This window comes from Eretmochelys imbricata, chromosome 6, assembly GCF_965152235.1.
Source record: "Eretmochelys imbricata isolate rEreImb1 chromosome 6, rEreImb1.hap1, whole genome shotgun sequence".
Lineage (NCBI taxonomy): Eukaryota > Metazoa > Chordata > Testudines > Cheloniidae > Eretmochelys > Eretmochelys imbricata.
Genome location: NC_135577.1, coordinates 70,875,657 through 70,894,395, shown reverse-complemented (window position 1 = coordinate 70,894,395; position 18,739 = coordinate 70,875,657). Strand labels below are relative to the sequence as shown.

Below are 18,739 nucleotides of genomic sequence, written 5' to 3'. Positions count from 1 at the left end.
AATATAGAAAAGATGTCTAAGAGTCTTCATGAGGTTCCCACCATAGTTCCCACATATCAGGGGAGTCTGGGGCTGTGGGCTTTGCTGGGCCCAAAAGTTGGGCTGTTCAGAAATGCACAGTAGAGTGATAATGGGATTAGGGTTTAAAAGTAGGTGCTAGAGGGAATTTCACAAGACTCAGGGTACATCTGCACTGCAATGTAAGTTAGTGGGACTCAAGTCAGCGGACTCTGGGTTTGAGAACTCAGGGCTTGAGCATATACAGTGATTGCCAAACAGGGCCGGCCCACAACATTTTGGCACCTGAGGCAGGGAGCTCAAATGACAGCCCCATGCCCCCTTGCTTGGGCCAAAACTCTGAAAGGTCTCAATTCTGCCTTCTTCTTTTTCTACTCCTCTCATGGTACTGCTCTGCTACCTACCCCAAGCTTTCTTACAACTACAATACCCACCTGCGGAAGTAAAGAAACAGACTGATAGAGCCAGAAGAGTTCCCAGAAGTTACCTACTACAGGACAGGCCTAACAAAGAAAATAACAGAACACCACTAGCCGTCACCTTCAGCCCCCAACTAAAACCCCTCCAACGCATTATTAAGGATCTACAACCTATCCTAAAGGATGACCCAACACTCTCACAAATCTTTGGAGACAGGCCAGTCCTTGCCTACAGACAGCCCCGCAACATGAAGCAAATACTCACCAACAACCACATACCACACAACAGAACCACTAACCCAGGAACTTATCCTTGCAACAAAGCCCGTTGCCAACTGTGCCCACATATCTATTCAGGGGACACCATCACAGGGCCTAATGAGCTGTAGCTCATGAAAGCTCATGCTCAAATAAATTGGTTAGTCTCTAAGGTGCCACAAGTACTCCTTTTCTTTTTGCGAATACAGACTAACACGGCTGTTACTCTGAAACCTATCAGAGGCTCGTTCACCTGCACATCCACCAATGTGATATATGCCATCATGTGCCAGCAGTGCCCCTCTGCCATTTACATTGGTCAAACTGGACAGTCTCTACGTAAAAGAATAAATGGACACAAATCAGATGTCAAGAATTATAACATTCATAAACCAGTCGGAGAACACTTCAATCTCTCTGGTCACGCAATCACAGACATGAAGGTCGCTATCTTAAAACAAAAAAACTTCAAATCCAGACTCCAGCGAGAAACTGTTGAATTGGAATTCATTTGCAAATTGGATACTATTAATTTAGGCTTAAATAGAGACTGGGAGTGGCTAAGTCATTATGCAAGGTAGCCTATTTCCCCTTGTTTTTTCCTACCCCCCCCCCCAGATGTTCTGGTTTAACTTGGATTTAAACTTGGAGAGTGGTCAGTTTGGATGAGCTATTACCAGCAGGAGAGTGAGTTTGTGTGTGTATGGGGGTGGGGGGGGTGAGAAAACCTGGATTTGTGCTGGAAATGGCCCACCTTGATTATCATGCACATTGTAGGGAGAGTGGTCACTTTGGATGAGCTATTACCAGCAGGATAGTGAGTTTGTGTGTGTGGTTTTTGGGAGGGGGGTGAGGGGGTGAGAGAACCTGGATTTGTGCAGGAAATGGCCCAACTTGATTATCATGCGCATTGTGTAGAGTTGTCACTTTGGATGGGCTATCACCAGCAGGAGAGTGAATTTGTGTGGGGGGGTGGAGGGTGAGAAAACCTGGATTTGTGCTGGAAATGGCCCAACTTGATGATCACTTTAGATAAGCTATTACCAGCAGGACAGTGGGGTGGGAGGAGGTATTGTTTCATATTCTCTGTGTGTATATAAAGTCTGCTGCAGTTTCCACGGTATGCATCCGATGAAGTGAGCTGTAGCTCACGAAAGCTCATGCTCAAATAAATTGGTTAGTCTCTAAGGTGCCACAAGTACTCCTTTTCTTTTTGCGAATACAGACTAACACGGCTGTTACTCTGATACCCCAATAAAGGAGAACTAACAACTTAAAAGGCTTTGTTCAAAAATTTTAGGTAACACTTAACTTTCAAATGCCTGAACAGCAAATGTAACTTTTCTTGTCTGCATAGTAAACACTGGCATTTTTATCTGTTTGAATAATCAAAGTGGTGGTTTCTTGATTGAAAAGATTTGAACTGCCTCCCGAAGGTCCACAGTCTGGGCCAGCTCATGCTTTATTGAGATGGTTGCAAGGCCGACCAGCCTCTCCTGTGTCATTGTGGAGCATAGATGTGTTTTTATTAACTTCAGCTTGGAGAAGCTGCGTTCTCCACTCGCAACTGTTACAGGAAGTGTTAGAAGTATGCGCAGAGCAACAAAAGCATTTGGAAAGAGAGTGGTCATCTTATTTGTGCACATATATTCCAGTACGACCTTTGGAGTTGATCTTGCTGAATTGTATCTTGAAAGGGCTTTCAGTTCATCACCTAAGTCACTCGCATCAATATCGCGCATGTCATCATGTGTCAACACTGTCTCTAGGGCCCTGCATTGCTGTTGTAGGTCTTCTTCAGGTATAGTGAGGAGTTTTGGAATATCATACAACATCCCAAATACACCGCTGTGTTCCTTGAGCTGCAAGTTCTTCAACTGACTGTATTGCACAATCTAGCACCTGGTTAAAGAATTCAACTTTGAATTGTTGTTTGGGGTCTCTTATGGGATTATCCCATGCCTCGTAATCAAAATGTCTTCTTTTTTGGTGACTCTTGTATCCTCGAATGGGTGGGAAAATAGTTTCAGTGTGAAGTTCCTCTGCCAACTTCTGTGCACTCTTCAGAACATTTTGAAATCCTCATCTGACGGGTAAGACTGGAGGTATGACTTTGCTTTGTCCAGTTGTTCCATTGCTCCAGATATATCAAGGTCAATACCTTGGAGTCTCTTGCTTACAACATTTATTTCAAACAGTATGTCATACCACAACACAAAGCCACACAGAAATTTGAAGTTATGTACGTTTCTGGTGATTCCAATTCCCTCTGCCACTGTTCTCCCACGAACAATTCCTGTCATAGCATTATCCTCCATAATGGCAACTATGGCATCATCCATCTTCCCAATTTGGTGTTTGATAAGCTTTTTCGTCTCCACTCGACTTTCCCATCGTGTGGCACTCACTGGTTTCAGCGTCAGAGAGGAGGTTCCCAGATGTTGCTTCAAAATTTGCCATTGATGAGTTGATGCAGAGAAAAATACATAGATGCTTTGAATTACATTAAAAAATTCAGCAGCCTCACTCGAAGCTGATGCTGCATCACTGACCACCAAGTTCAATGAATGAGAACTGCATGGGACCAAAAAAGCTCGAGGGTTTAATTCTTGGATCCATGTCTGTACTCCTCTGTTCTTTCCTCTCATGTTGGCACCATTATCGTAGCCCTGCCCTCTCATGTCAGCTATCGCAATTCCCGTATCTTCCAGCTTTTTAAGAAGCACATTTGTCATACCAGCTCCTGTAGTATCATCAATGTCAATAAATTCTAGAAAATGCTCTCTGACAGTCACCATTGCAGGGACATTTTCACTAGGTTCTGTTGTTGTTACAAAACTCACCATTAAAGCCATTTGTTCCGTATGGCTGATGTCAGGTGTGCAGTCCAGAATAACAGAGTAATAACTTGCTGACTTCAGATCTGCCACAATCTTCTGTTTGACTTTTGTTGCCAGTAACTGTATGATCTCATTTTGAATTGTTTTTCCAAGGTAATGGTGTGTGTACATTTCTTGGGTGGTGACTCTTCTTACATGCTCCTGGAGTACAGCATCAAACTCAGCCATCAGCTCCACAATTTTAAGGAAGTTTCCATTATTTGGCACATACCGCTGATGTGAAGTGCCATGCAGTGCTAGGTTTTGGGTAGCAAGCATTCTCACAATGGCAATGAGCCTTTTCAGAACATTTTGCCAGTGAAGAGACTCTGATGCAATCTTCTCTTGATGCTGATCATCTCTGGTGGCCTTTAACCTTAGTCTCATCTCAAGCTCTTTCCACCTATGGAATGCTCTCTGGTGATTTGCTGCCTTCTCATGGCATGCCAGATTTCTAGCCAGATTTTTCCAGCCCTTTATTCTTGTAGCACCCATTGTGGCTGGAACATTAGACTGGAAGAGTTTGCAACAAAAACAGTATGCAGCATTCTGGGTATTTCAGTACATTAAAACTTCCCCAAGGCACAAAGTCTTTGCCCTTGGATTAGGTAAAACGCTGCCACCACCAAGTGATTTAAACAAAGAACCGGGAAAGGACCACTTGGAGTTCCTATTTCCCCAAAATATCCCCCCAAGCCTTTACACGCGCTTTCCTGGGGAGGCTTGAGAATAAACAAGATGAGCACAAACCCCTTCGATTTTTAAGACCCCAAAACCCAATCAGATTCTTAAAAATCAGAACTTTATTAGAAGAACAAAAAAAGATAAGAGAACAACTTCGTAAGATCAGAATGGAAGATAATCTTACAGGCAGTCAGATTCAAAACATAGAGAATCCCTCTAGGCAAAACCTAAAATTACAAAAAGACACAAAAACAGGAATACACATTTACTCCAGCACAGCAAATTTACAAGCCAAAATAAAGAAAACCTAATGCATTTTCTAGCTAGATTACTTACTAACTTTACAGGAGTTGGAGGGCTTGCATCCTTGATCTGTTCCCGGCAAAGGTATCACACAGCCAGACAAAAGCCTTCCCCCCCCCCTCCAGATTTGAAAGTGTCTTGTCCCCTCATTGGTCATTTTGGGTCAGGTGCCAGCCAAATTACCTTAGTTTCTTAACCCTTTACAGGTGAAAAGATTTTGCCTCTGGCCAGGAGAGATTTTATAGCACTGTATACAGAAAGGTGGTTACCCTTCCCTTTATATTTATGACACCTGCACTCTGACTAACTAGCTTCCTGTGCTTTCTTTCTTTTTCTGAATGCTGCCCCAAAGGGGTGTTTTCTTCTTTCATTCATGACTGCTGTTCTGTGCCAGCTATAGTGGCTCTCAACACTCAGTTGAAGGGGACAAATAAGCAGGCTGGTAGCAGGGTCTGAGTGAGGGAAGATATCAGCTTCTTAAGGTCCTAACTGGCTCCTACTACTTCAGTCGACTGCCTGTTCTCCTCAAGTGGGTTCAGGGAAGCAGCGGGAAACAGGAAGCTCCCTGAGAAGCTGATGTTAATCAGTCCAGGCTCCTGGGGGTGCTAGAGAGGTACATTAGAGGCTCCTCCTCCTCTCTCTTCCTGCAGCTCCTGCTGCTTTCTGTTATTCCCTCTCACCTTTTCTCGTGCCTGCCTGTTATGTCTCTTGTGCCCTCCTTCCTCCAGCACAGCGCTCCACCATCTCTGTGCACCTAGAGCAGAGAGAATACATATGCACCAGCAGCAGACACAATTTTCCACACTCTGGGTCCTAGTGGTACCCCTCCCGCCTAGTCTGGCACCTGTGGCGGCCGCCTCAGTTCACCTCATGGGAAGGCCAGCCCTGTTGCCAAATTTAGGTTAAGAATTTTTTAACCTGGGCCCAAACCTTAAGCTCTGGAATCCACATTGGAGTACGCAGACATGAATCCAACCAACTGTATCTCAGGCTTCCTAGCACCTTCCCAAAATGTGAGGCGCTGGTGGGCAGCTCGGCAGTGTTTTCTGACCCACCAAAGGTACCTGACAGAGATAATGACAGAGCAGGAGGAGGAGGAGGACACAGACATGGAAGACTTGAACTGGCTGATGCTGCTCATGACACTCGGTATAGCCACTGATATCCCCTCCATAGACCAGCACTTCTAAAGCAAGGCAACAAGAACAAACTGTTAGGGTCACATCATCATGGAGACCTGGGATGACCAGCAGTGGGTCCAGAACTTTCACACAAAGAAAACTGTATTTCTGGAGCTTTCTGAGCAGCTTGCCCTGACCCAACAGTGTAAAGATACATGCATGAGGCTGGCCATGCCTGTCCACAAGCAGCTTGCTATAATCATCTGGAAGATGGCTACCCCATCCCGCTACAAGTCAGTGGCCAATCAGTTTGGTATTGGAAAGTCGACAGTGGGTAAGTGGCAGTGGAGATTTCTGAGGCAATCGGGTGTGTGGTTTACCACAAGTTGGTAGGTATAAAAAATATTCCTGAGGTAATTGCTGGCTTTGAGAGAATGGGGTTTCCAAACTGTGCCAGGGACACTGATGGGACCCGTGTACCCATGGTTCGCCCTCATCATGGAGCACATGAGTACATAAACCACAAAGGGTACTACTCCATTGTTATGTGGGCCCTCATGGTCCACAGAGGTTGATTTGTGAATGTCAGTATTGGCTGCACTGGAAAAGTTTATGATGTCAGGGTTTTTTGCTGATTGAGAGAGTCTATATTCATGGACAAGCTGGGACATTATTCCCACCACAACATTATTGTATATGAAGTTCCATCCCCACTGTTATTCTGGGGAATGCCATGTACCCACTTTTGCCTTGGCTGATGAAACCATACCCTGATCTCAGATGCCCTGGCAAAAGAAGGTTTAATTACATTCTTAGCAGGTGTAGAATGGTGGCTGAATGTGTATATGGCAGACTGAAATCCCGCTGGCGGTATCTACAGACCTATTTGGACGCCAGTGTCGTCAACGCTGTCTGCATTTCTGTGGCTTGCTGCGCTCTTCACGATCGTTGTGAAGCCAGCGGTGAGCCATTTGCCCCTGAATGAACCTATGACTGCAAGGCCCCCTGAACTGGTACACTCAGCCAGAGAGTGCATCAAACACAGCTAGAGCTGGATGTACCCCGGCAACAAAAGTCAGGGACGCTTTGTGCTTCCACATTCCATGGGCCAGCTGAAGAGGGAGAATAGTACCTCTACGTGCTTGTTGGGGAGGGGGCATTGATTGCCCTGCATTGTACTTTTGAATGACATAACTGTTTATGTAATGGGGTGGTGTGGAGAAACCACTATGGATTGATGTAAATAGCTGCTGTATATATATAGCTGTAGTGAGACATGGGTTTTGCATACAACGTCCCACTTGTCCCTGCTCCTCTGTTTATCTTTATTATTTGAAATACACATTATCTCATGTGTTGCAATGATGGCAATAAATATTCTTTATGAAAAAAAAAACCTTTATTTTTACACAGTTAGTGGAAAAGTCCAATATTAACCACTGCCTGGCAGGCTAGCTGCCATTAGCCCGCTATAACACCAGCAACACCGAAAGCTTTAAAAGTATCCAAGAGCATCAACTTGTGCAAACAGTGAAATGATGTACAAGACACCCTATACACACACTGTTGTGTTTCCCCCGGCCCACCGTTCTCCTTTCACGTTTGCCATTCACTTGGTGCTGGGGCAGGGACGTGGAGGTGTCCATGGGGGAGGGGTTCAGCACTGAAGACTGCATGGGGCACATATGTCCATCCCAGCCACTGATAGGGCCCAAATGCATGGCCTACCCAGCCATGGAATTGTCCAGGCTGTTCCTGAATGCAGGCCAGGGTACCACGGAGGGCACGCAAGCCCTTGGAGCCTTTACGTTTGCAGCCATTCGAGACAGCTGCTGCTCAAACAATTCTCTCTGTTGTGCTCCATTGTCCTCCCTTCACTGCCTTTCCTGTTCCAGGAACTGTGAAGCATATGCCTGCTCCTGCACCACTACCCTGTCCTCAAGCTGCGCAGCCAGAGTGAGCCTTCCCGCTTGCCTTTCAGCTTGTCTTTCCTCTTGGAATAGGATGAGACTCAGAAGGTTACTGTCTCAAATAGCTGAGTGCAGGAGCCCAGAAAAAATCATCTTGGAATTTCAAAGACAGAAAATGTTCCTTATTGAACTTCAGTGTATTGGCAGAGGGCTGCTTCACACCACTGACGCTCCATAGACACGGCTGGGCAAGCCCCCACACTCCGTCCCTGCTCTACAGCGGGAGTGCTGGGCGGGCAGGTGAAGGGGGGCAAGTCCCTGTGCCCTGACCCTGCTCCCTGGCAGGAGTGCCAGGCAGAGGGGCAGAGCAGGGAAAGCTGCCGCCCCCTGACCCTACTCCGTGGCAGGAGCACCAGGAGTGAGGGGACTGCAGGTGGAAGGGGTGGGGAGGGTCCTCCACTTGTCCTGGCCCAGGGCCCCACTAAACTGTAATCTGCCTCTGCTTCCCAGTAAAAACTCACTTTTACATGCTTGTTTTACTGTTTGTATTTCCTGGTCTCCATTTGAAATTCCACAGGGTTGGGGAGGGGGGATGCAAGGCACTGACGTGCAATCCACCATTAGCAGATATACACTGCTTCCCAGGGTTTGCATTGGTTCATAGAGCCGAAATCCCTTTCGTTCCTATATTAATAAATCCACATATAGACTCAGAAACTTACCAGGCTTCAGGGCAGCTTCTCCTTCTTCCATTTCTGCTGCTGGATCCACGGTGGGCTGTTCCTCTGGGCCGGGGGGGCATCAAAAAGCTCCTCTAAGTATGGCCCCAGGATGTGCTCAGTTGCTTCTGCAGCAAAGCCTCCTCTGGGGCTCGTTTCATCAGCAGAGTTACTTCATTTGCCTCATTTGGTGCCTGCTGCTGGCTCCAATCAATTCCCATGCTGGCTACAGGGGCCAGCAGGGCATCATCCCAGCTGACCAGGTCATTGTGCACCGCTCATTGCCCAGTGCTCAGTGCAATCCCTACACAGGGTCAAACTCATCATAAAATAGGTACAATGCTGGTGAGTTGCCAGAGGCGCATTTGTGATGCCTGGTTTTCCGGTATTTGGTCTTAATCCACTTAATCCATTCCCTGCACTGATCACCGCTTTGGTAAATTTCCAGCACCGCCAGCTTCTTTGCTGTTTGCTGGTATGCATGGTCATTTCTGATACTCTTACTAATAAAATTAATTGTTTGGTTAAACTCTCGTGGCCTCACACAATAGATTAACCAAAATCGATCTGTGCTCCGGTAACCACAATGCAGCATGCTTTGTAAAGGACTTCTTCTGGTCAGTATCCATGGCAAACGCTGCAGGTTCTCGAAAGGTTTGTTTGCAGATTGGCTGTCAGAATAAAATGCTGAACTGTTGTATTAGAACAAGGTGGGGTGCTTCCTTTTCCCTGGAGTCGACTGATGATTCGTGGGAGAGAGAGGACAAATGAAGTCTGCGCATAGTGTTGTGGATACTTTTGGTGGACTCCAAGAACCTGAGTCCAGGGCAGTTGGATCTACACTGCAAAATGATAGGGCTCGAACCCTGGGTCCTGCTCTGACTTGGGCTTAGACCCTCTGCTCTCACAGGCTCCTAGGACCCTGGATCCAAGCCTGAGAGATTTGAATGTCAATGGAAGAGGGCTTAAGGCTTGAACCTGAGTCAGAACCTGGGCTTACATTGCAACATAGACATACCCTCAGTAGCTGGATCTGGACTCAATCATATACCTACATGGCTCCTGCTGTTTTGCAGTTATTGTTCAGAGTTCTGGGTGCTGGTTGTAACCACTTTGTTCCTCTCCTCAGAGTTCCCTAAAGGAGATGAGGAAAAATGAGCCTGATTTACATTTGTAATAAGGTCCCTTTACACCACTATGGAAGCATAATGGGGCCTTAAAGAGGATGTGAATTACATTTTTATCAATTTGGTCCCTTTACACTGCCAGTGGTTGTCATAATTTCCTCCTGGAAGCATTCTGATCTCAGTTACTCTAGATTTACACTGGTGTAATTCCATTGAAATCACTGGAGTTACTCTGAGTTTACACCAGAGTGAGATGAGAATCTATGAAATTAGAATCTAGCCCCATGAGTCTAACTGTATGGGGCTCAGCCTCAAAGGAAACCACAAAGACCTCTAAAAATGACCTAAAATAGCTCTTCTGTGCCTAAAAATGAACAACTTTAAAGTCAAACCTCAGCCTTGCAAAGTTAAAAGCAAATGCTGCTGTCCCACCGGGAAAAGGCAAACTCTACTTGCAAATGGCATAAAGCTCCCATTTCTAGCTCTGCAGGGTCATGAAGCATTGGACCTTAAACTCATCACTGGTCCAGAACTGAATCTTGCCTGTTGTGGGCCTCACACAATCAATATTAGGGGGAAACATCACATTTAGGGGGAGAAGGAGGCAATTTTTCTCTGATAGGCTGTTTTAAAACTGTGGCATCTGTTGGAAGCTGTGAAGAAGTTTGGAATGTTAGAGGTGGCCCCTTGGGAGATGGATTAGTTCCATTTTGCATCAGTGGGGGAAAAGCAGAGAGATGGTGTATGTATCTTGGTGTGTTTCACTGTTTTTATTGCTACAACACTCTTACTACAAAGTGGGGCCAAAGGGCATCAGTAGCAAGAGGGAGGCCAGTACAGAGATATTCCTCAACCGTACACATCAGGTGTAAGGCTCTTGCTGAGTGTGCTCCTCCCAGCCCGTACACTGGAGCCAGCCGGTGCTGGAACTCTCGCTGCTGCTGTTCTTTATAAAGAGACCGCTCAGTTGCTACAGTTTCTGGCTACTTGGCTTGATTTGTTTCTTATTACAGCCCAGCACAGCATGACCTGCAACAGGTTCATTGCAACATCATCAGGGTGAGGATGCTAATCCTGTCCTCTCAGGGAACACAGGTGGGAGTGTACAAGAGTAAATTCTTTTATTTGTGATCTGTGTCCTGCCTTTTGAGCCCTCAAAGCAGGGGGATCTGCTGGATTTTAACTATTCACATATACACCATTAGCTACATAGCTTAAACCCTTTTTTTTGCTTCTTGCCAATATTGTTTTCAGCTTGTTACCATGCCACCTGGAACTGTGATTCTGTCAGAACTGAAAGTAAACATGGTATAATCTAGGCAGTTTCTGGATGGGAGACCTCCAAGACAATGCTACAGCACACATGGTGTTGATAATTTGGTAGGTGTCGCTTTTAAGAACATAAGAATGGCCATACTGGGTCAGACCAAAGGTCCATCCAGACCAGTATCCTGTCTACCGACAGTGGCCAATGCCAGGTGCCCCAGAGGGAGTGAACCTAACAGGTAATGGTCAAGTGGTCTCTCTCCTGCCATCCATCTTCACCCTCTGATAAACAGAGGCTAGGGACACCATTCCTTGCCCATCCTGGTTAATAGCCATTAATGGACTTAACCTCCATGAATTTATCCAGTTCTCTTTTAAACCCTGTTATAATCTGAGCCTTCACAATCTCCTCAGGCAAGGAGTTCCACAGGTTGACTGTGTGCTGAGTGAAGAAGAACTTCCTTTTATTTGTTTTAAACCTGTTGCCCATCAATTTCATTTGGTGGCCCCTAGTTCTTATATTATGGGAACAAGTAAATAACTTTTCCTTATTCACTTTCTCCACACCATTCATGATTTTATATACCTCTATCATATCCCCCCTTAGTCTCCTCTTTTCCAAGCTGAAAAGTCCTAGCCTCTTTAATCTTTCCTCATATGGGACCTGTTCCAAACTCATTTTAGTTGCCCTTTTCTGAACCTTTCTAATACCAGTATATCTTTTTTGAGATGAGGGGACCACATCTGTACGCAGTATTCAAGATGTGGGCGTACCACGGATTTATATAAGGGCAATAAGATATTCTCCGTTTTATTCTCTATCCCTTTTTTAATGACAGGTTTCAGAATAACAGCCGTGTTAATCTGTATTCGCAAAAAGAAGAGGAGTACTTGTGGCACTTTAGAGACTAACCAATTTATTTGAGCATAAGCTTTCGTGAGCTACAACTCACTTAGGGCCTAATAACATCAGCCACACTATCAGAGGCTCGTTCACCTGCACATCCACCAATGTGATATATGCCATCATGTGCCAGCAATGCCCCTCTGCCATGTACATTGGTCAAACTGGACAGTCTTTACGTAAAAGAATAAATGGACACAAATCAGATGTCAAGAATTATAACATTCATAAACCAGTCAGAGAACACTTCAATCTCTCTGGTCATGCGATTACAGACATGAAAGTTGCGATATTACAACAAAAAAACTTCAACACCAGACTCCAGTGAGAGACTGTTGAATTGGAATTCATTTGCAAATTGGATACAATTAACTTAGGCTTGGATAGAGACTGGGAGTGGCTAAGTCATTATGCAAGGTAACCTTTTTCCCCTTGTTTTTTCTTACCCCCCCCCCCCGACGTTCTTGTTAAACCCTGGATTTGTGCTGGAAATGGCCCACCTTGATTATCATACACATTGTAAGGAGAGTGATCACTTTAGATAAGCTATTAGCAGGAGAGTGGGGTAGAGGGAGGTATTTTTTCATGCTTTGGGTGTATAAAAAGATCTTCTACACTTTCCACAGTATGCATCCGATGAAGTGAGCTATAGCTCACGAAAGCTTATGCTCAAATAAATTGGTTAGTCTCTAAGGTGCCACAAGTACTCCCTTTTTTAATGATTCCTAACATCCCGTTTGCTTTTTTGACTGCCACTGCACACTGTGTGGACGTCTTCAGAGAACTATCCACGATGACTCCAAGATCTTTCTCCTGATTAGTTGTAGCTAAATTAGCCCCCATCATATTGTACGTATAGTTGGGATTATTTTTTTCCAGTGTGCATTACTCTACATTTATCCACATTACATTTCATTTGCCATTTTGTTGCCCGATCACTTAGTTTTGTGAGATCTTTTTGAAGTTCTTCACAGTCTGCTTTGGTCTTAACTATCTTGAACAGTCTGCAAACTTTGCCACCTCACTGTTTACCCCTTTCTCCAGATCATTTATGATATTACCTGTGAGTCAGCTCCGTGCTGCTGGAGGCACAGGCCCTGGTTCAGGTTTACATTCCTCTGGCTTCATGCTGCTCTGGCAGTCCTCTGCCAACTCTGGGGCATGGCCAGAATGAGTGGGTGGAAAACCACTAAAGAAGAGTGCTCCCAAGGCTTCTCAGCAACGGAGCGCGGATTCAGAAATTCAGCAGTTGCAGAATGTAAGGGCCAAGACAGCAGCCAAATTGTCTTCTCATTCATACACTGTGCAACCCTATCAATTTCAGTGGGATTGCACAGAATGTACATGAAGGCAGAGGTTGGACTATGTGTCCTTATGGGGTGTAACAGAGAGTAAGTGCCTTGTGTGGGCTATCGGATCTGGGGCCCAAGCACAGAGGAGTGAGCAGGTATTGTGCCTCTGCTTATCCTCACCCCTGAGCACATGGGCGAGGTGAGAATGGGTGAAGCATTGACTCTGCCCCTCAATACATGAGGATAGTACAAGGACACAATGAGACAATATTGGTCGGCATGATCGACACTGGCCTCAGCACACTGGCAGCCTAACCATTGTCATGTTTTTTGTAGGTATCGCAGCACAGTAGTTTCAAGGAAGAATTTGAAGGAGGATAATGAGGTCGCTTTGCAGGTGGTTACAGAGAGCACCTCCCAGGCATGAGGGGCAACAGGGGAGGAAGCACAAAAGGTGCTTGTTTGAAATTTAACAAATGGCAGATAGAGGCTGGCCTCTTGGGCTGGTCAGAGGCAGGAGATGACTTTTCCGTACTGAATAAGAGATGATAGGTAGGGTGGGAACAGTGCTTAATATGTGCCAGGGCTGAGCACCGGCACCTCTAGGCTTGGCAATTCATAGCCCCGGTGCCTCTGGGCTTGGCAGTTCATAGCCCCGGTGTCTCTGGGCTTGCTGCATCAGTTGTGAATGTAAAAAAATTGCTTGAGCCCTGGCACCTCTTTCATTACAAATTAAACACTATGTGGGATGTTGTCATGAAGGGCCTGAAAGTGAAGACAAGCAGCTTACATTTGATACAAAAGAGAAGAGGGAGTCCATGAAGGGATACAAAGAGAGGGGTGACATGGTCAAAGATACAGGATAGGAAATTTTCTTTGCCTTCTGAATGGATATGAAGAGGGCACAATTGCCTTTGTCAGAGAAAAGGATGTGGCAGTAATTGGGATGCGAGATGATGAGAAGACTGGATGAGAGTTTTAGCTGTGTGTATGGATAGGAATGGCCATATCTTAGAGATGTTAAGCAGAAAGAATCTACAAACCTGGATATGAGGACCTAGACAGAAGTCTGAATCAAAGATGACATCTGGGTTATGGGCATGAGTGACAGGAAGAATGGTGGTGTGAAAGGAGGTAGCAGAGAGAATTTTGGAAGAAAGATCTGTTTTAGCCATATTTGGCCTGAGCTGACGGCTAGACATCCTCAAGGAGATGTCAGAGAGACAGGCTGCGATTTTAGTTTGACCAGAAGGAGAGAGGTCTGGAGTAGATTTGCTTTTGGTACAGGCCAGCACCATGTTACTCCCATTGTGGAGCAAGGAGAGAAAAGGGAAGGTGTTGTGCCTTGGAGAGACATTTCTGAGGCATAATGCCTTATGGGGCTACTCCTGTGACTGCAGTTTACGCAGACCACACCTTACTGAGGGCTCTGCCTACAGGCCCAAGCTAGCCCTAAGGCATTCAGTGGCTAAGACAAACACAATCTTGAAAGTAAGAGTCATGTATTATGTAAAATGATGCCACTGACGTAAATTACTCTTTCTCTCGCTTCTCAGCAACGCCCTGTCAAGCAGTCCTTGAGTGCCTCCATGTGCAGAGAATCCCACTGGAAATGCCTCCTCCTTTCCGTCCTTATGTATGGCTGCCTGGGTGCTGTGGCCTGGTGTCAGCTAGCTCGAGTCACCAAGCTCAGCTTTGATAGCTCCTTCAAAGGCAAGTCTATGATCTACCATGATAGCCCGTGCTCTGATGGCTATGTCTACATCCCCCTAGCCTTCCTCACCATACTGTATGTGGCCTACCTGGTGGAATGTTGGCACTGCCATGCCAAAAGTGAACTCCAGTACAAGGCGGATGTGGACAGCATCTATGACCGTATCAACCACATGCAGCAGGCCACTCCCTGTATTTGGTGGAAGGCCATCAGCTACCACTTTGTGCGACGCACCCGGCAGGTGACCCGGTACCGCAATGGTGATGCCTATACCACCACACAGGTCTACCATGAGCGGGTCAACACACATGTGGCTGAAGCTGAGTTCGACTACTCTCACTGTGGATTCAAGGACATTTCCAAGGAGCTGCTAGGCCTGGAATGCTACACAGCCACAAAACTGAAGTTCACCAAGTGCTTCAGCTTTGCCAACACAGAGTCAGAGAACGCCTACCTGACCCAGAGGACTCACTTTTTCACAGAAATTGAGGGGCTGGATGACTACATGGAGGTCAGGGAAGGCATGCAGCTCAAAAACATAGACTTCAAAGAGCTTATGATGGCCTATGGGGACCCAGAGCATCTCCCATGGTATGTGTCCCACTACACTTTCTGGGTGGCAGCTGTCTTGATGATCTCCTGGCCACTGCGGGTGCTCATAGAGTATCGGACTGCATATGTGCACTACCGCATTGAGAAGCTCCTAGGCCTAGAGTACACAGTGCCCGGCATAGCAGAGGAGCCCCTTTATAGGTATTGCATGCCCCGGGATAACACTCAGGACAGCACTGAGCTGGAATGGCACATCTGTACCAACCGACAGCTGATCCCCAGCTACTCGGAGGCCATGCTCCTGGACCTGACAGACTCCCCTGTGTACAACGGCTACTCCATGCGTGGGTACAGTGAAATAGCTCATGGCTGTGAGCGCTGCAATCAGGCCTCCAGCACCTCCTCCATCTTCTCCCGCTACGCCTTCCACAGTGGCAGCGGAAACTCACACCTCTCCCTCAACACCAGCCGCTTCTCTTTGTGCCGGGTTCATGGTTCTCACAGGACAGGCCTCTGGAGGAGTTGCAGCAGCAGCATTGCAGACCGTGGCTGCCAGGATGAACAGTGTTGCTCTTACTCTAGCCAGCTCGCCATCAATGAAAACCCACCCACCTACCAGGATGCCCGCTTTTTCCCAGTGTTAATTGTGCACAGATCTGAAGGGCACGAGGGAAGGCGCTTCTACATCCGGCGCTCATCCTGCCTGGAGACATCTCTGTGATCAGGCCTTATGGCTCTAGGCTCCTCCCTCCCCAGGACAGCTCCACTGCACTAGTGCTGTTTGACAGAGATGGTATCAGCAGGGAAACCGTTAACTTCAAGACTGTGCCACCACACACTGGCTCCACAGGGCAAACTCTCCGATTCTAATTCCCCTCCCTGCCAATGCAAGAAAATATGTCCACTCCGACAAGCAGCTACTCATTTCTCTTCCTGCCACTTTCCATTACTTCCCCATCATTAGGTGCCCCTCTCTTTTTTCCTCTTTCCTACCCTTCTTCCACTCATCAGTCACCCTTTTCTTTCTTCCCCTGTTTCTGTCTCCCCTCTCATTCCCATCTCCAGCCTCCCCTCACATTTCAGTCATTATACTTTGCACTACAACAGCAATTTCCACCTGAGGATCTCAAAGCGCTTTGCGAACATTGATGCATTTAGCCTCCCAACTCTCTTGTAAGGCAGGAAACTGAGGCCCAGGGAGGTTAAGCTATTCACCCAAGATCACACAGCAGGTCAGTGGCAGAGCCAGAAGCAGAATTCAAATCTGCAGATTCCCAGTCACCTGCTGTTACCACCAGACCAGGTTTATCTTTCCCTCCTCCTTCTCTCATTTACTCCCTCCCTCTTTCACTTCCTCCTGTTCTTCTCTGTCCATGCCTGTCTTCCTTTATGGCTGTCTCAGTTCTGCTCCCTAAGTTCTCGTCATTCCTTCCCAGGGTTTTAAAGAGTGCTGGATCTTGCCTAATCAAAGTTTCTTCCTTGCTTTCTGGGTACAGCCAGTTAGTACTAGTAAAAAATGGTATCTACAAGGCACAAGTTTAATGGATTAAAGTTTAACACATTTGTATAAACTAAGGGCCTGATACTGAAAGGTGCTGCACACCCAGAACTTTCACTGAAGGGTCAAGCCCCAAAATACTGAAGTTTACCAGTAAAAGGAAAGAACATGCTCCATCCCACCTTTCCTCCTACCCCATCACACTCCCGGGCCTTGTCAATAAACATTTCCTCCTGTTGCTAGCCCCAGTTCTACTCTTCACAGTTAGCAATGTTGGGGGCACTACTGTAGACTGAGTGCTGGTGGGCACCACCATTTTTAGCATTGTGACCCTGACTCCCAGTTACTCCATTCCCACACCTGGCACAGGAATGAGGTGGCCAAGGGGCAAGGTGGCCTTTTGTCACCTTTGTCCTCCCCATATTCTGGGGCTGTTTGGGGGTTGCCACAGGCCGCAGTGTAAGTTAGAGCAACCTCAGAGCTGCTCTAACTTAAACTCTGTTTCCCATGCCTTCTATGGGCCCTGGGAAACAAAGAATAGCTGTAGCACTGTGTATTAAGCTACATCCCCTGCCCCATTCTCAGCCTCCCACTCCATGGCCCCAACATTAGGGGCTGGGGGCACAGCGCCTGTATCATAGAATCATAGAATATCAGGGTTTGAAGGGACTTCAGGAGGTCATCTAGTCCAACCCCCTGCTCAAAGCAGGACCAATCCCCAATTTTTGCCCCAGATCCCTAAATGGCCCTGTCGGCCCCCTAAAGGATTGAACTCACAACCCTGGGTTTAGCAGGCCAATGCTCAAACCACTGAGCTATCCCTCCCCCCATGAGCTATCCCTCCCCCCCTAGTTCTATGCTAGGTCTATGCTGGCCAGGAGGCCCTTTATATAGAGATATCCTTGGGGTGCTGTTTCTTCTCCCCATAAGGCCCCTTTATGCTGCCAGACCATGGTAGAGCTGCCTTAGTGTAATGCCAGATTGGCCCCTGTGTCATCTAATCCTGCTCAGAGCAGGTCTAAATGACACACTGGTTAAAACAGCGGCTGCAGCCCATGACACATCTACAACAGAGTGCTCTGCTACTGGTGGAGCTGAACTGCCGTTGGCAATAGTAGACAAGGCTCTAGGCTCTGTCAGTGGCACTCCTGCTTTCCCATCTTGGGAGTCAGCATTTTTTAAACATTTCCTAGCTCCAAGATCTGAACGAGTCAAAGGCGGCTGACCATTCTCAGGAACTGCTAAGGGACCATCTCAGAACGCAAACCTGCATGCAATGAGTGATTGTCTCACACTGAACAAGACCTAGAAATGGTGTTGGGTGGATCACGGACATCATGATTATCATTGGCTTACAGTGGATATCAGAATGCACTACAGTATTTTTCAGAAACAATGTGTTTTAATACCACAGGGCAAATAAATAAAAAGCATTGTCCACTAAGAGATTGTTAACAAATGCTTACTCCCAGACCAGTTTCTTATATATCTACTTGTAATCTGAAATTTGAACTGCCTGTTTGGTATGTGTAGATCATATCTGTATCTATACATATACAGTGATTTCTTATGGCATTGACTGTTGCATCATGTAAAAATCCTTTCAGTTTAATTATTCTGTTTTTGTAATACTGCATTTATTTCAACACAAGAGAGATAGGGATTGCTTTCACATATACAACACAAACTTAATCTGTAAATGATGGTGATTGCAATCAAAAGGTTGTCTCAGTCTACAGGAATTTATTTATTTCTATAAATGTTTTATGTAAGTGACTACCACTTTGACAGCTAGGCACTAATTACAAAAGTTAGGAAACATACATGATGCTTTTAGTTTATTACCTTTAGAAAAAGTGCTTAGAGTTACTTGCTCCAATGCTTAGAAGAGCCAGTTCTAGGTTTGGGGAGTTTTCAGAGATGGACTCACCTCAAAATCTCAATTGTGGTAAAATTCAAATCTAGGAAGAATTCAGACCTAGATTCACACTATAATGAGCCACCCAAACCTCAGATCTGAACAACGGTGCACCCCACCACCACTCAGAATAAGAGGAGATTTTAAATCCACATCA

The 18,739-nt window shown here is 46.2% G+C and overlaps 1 protein-coding gene across 1 annotated transcript in view; it reads left to right on the top strand.

Annotated features, from left to right (window-relative positions):
- The window catches only part of LOC144266803 (transmembrane protein 151B-like), a 36,603-nt gene extending 20,716 nt beyond the window's left edge, over positions 1–15,887 (top strand). Inside the window, exon 2 of the mRNA XM_077820326.1 lies at positions 14,457–15,887. Coding sequence (XP_077676452.1) covers positions 14,457–15,887 — 1,431 coding nt within the window. The remainder of the gene's footprint in view (positions 1–14,456) is intronic.
- Positions 15,888–18,739: the final 2,852 nt, after the last annotated feature.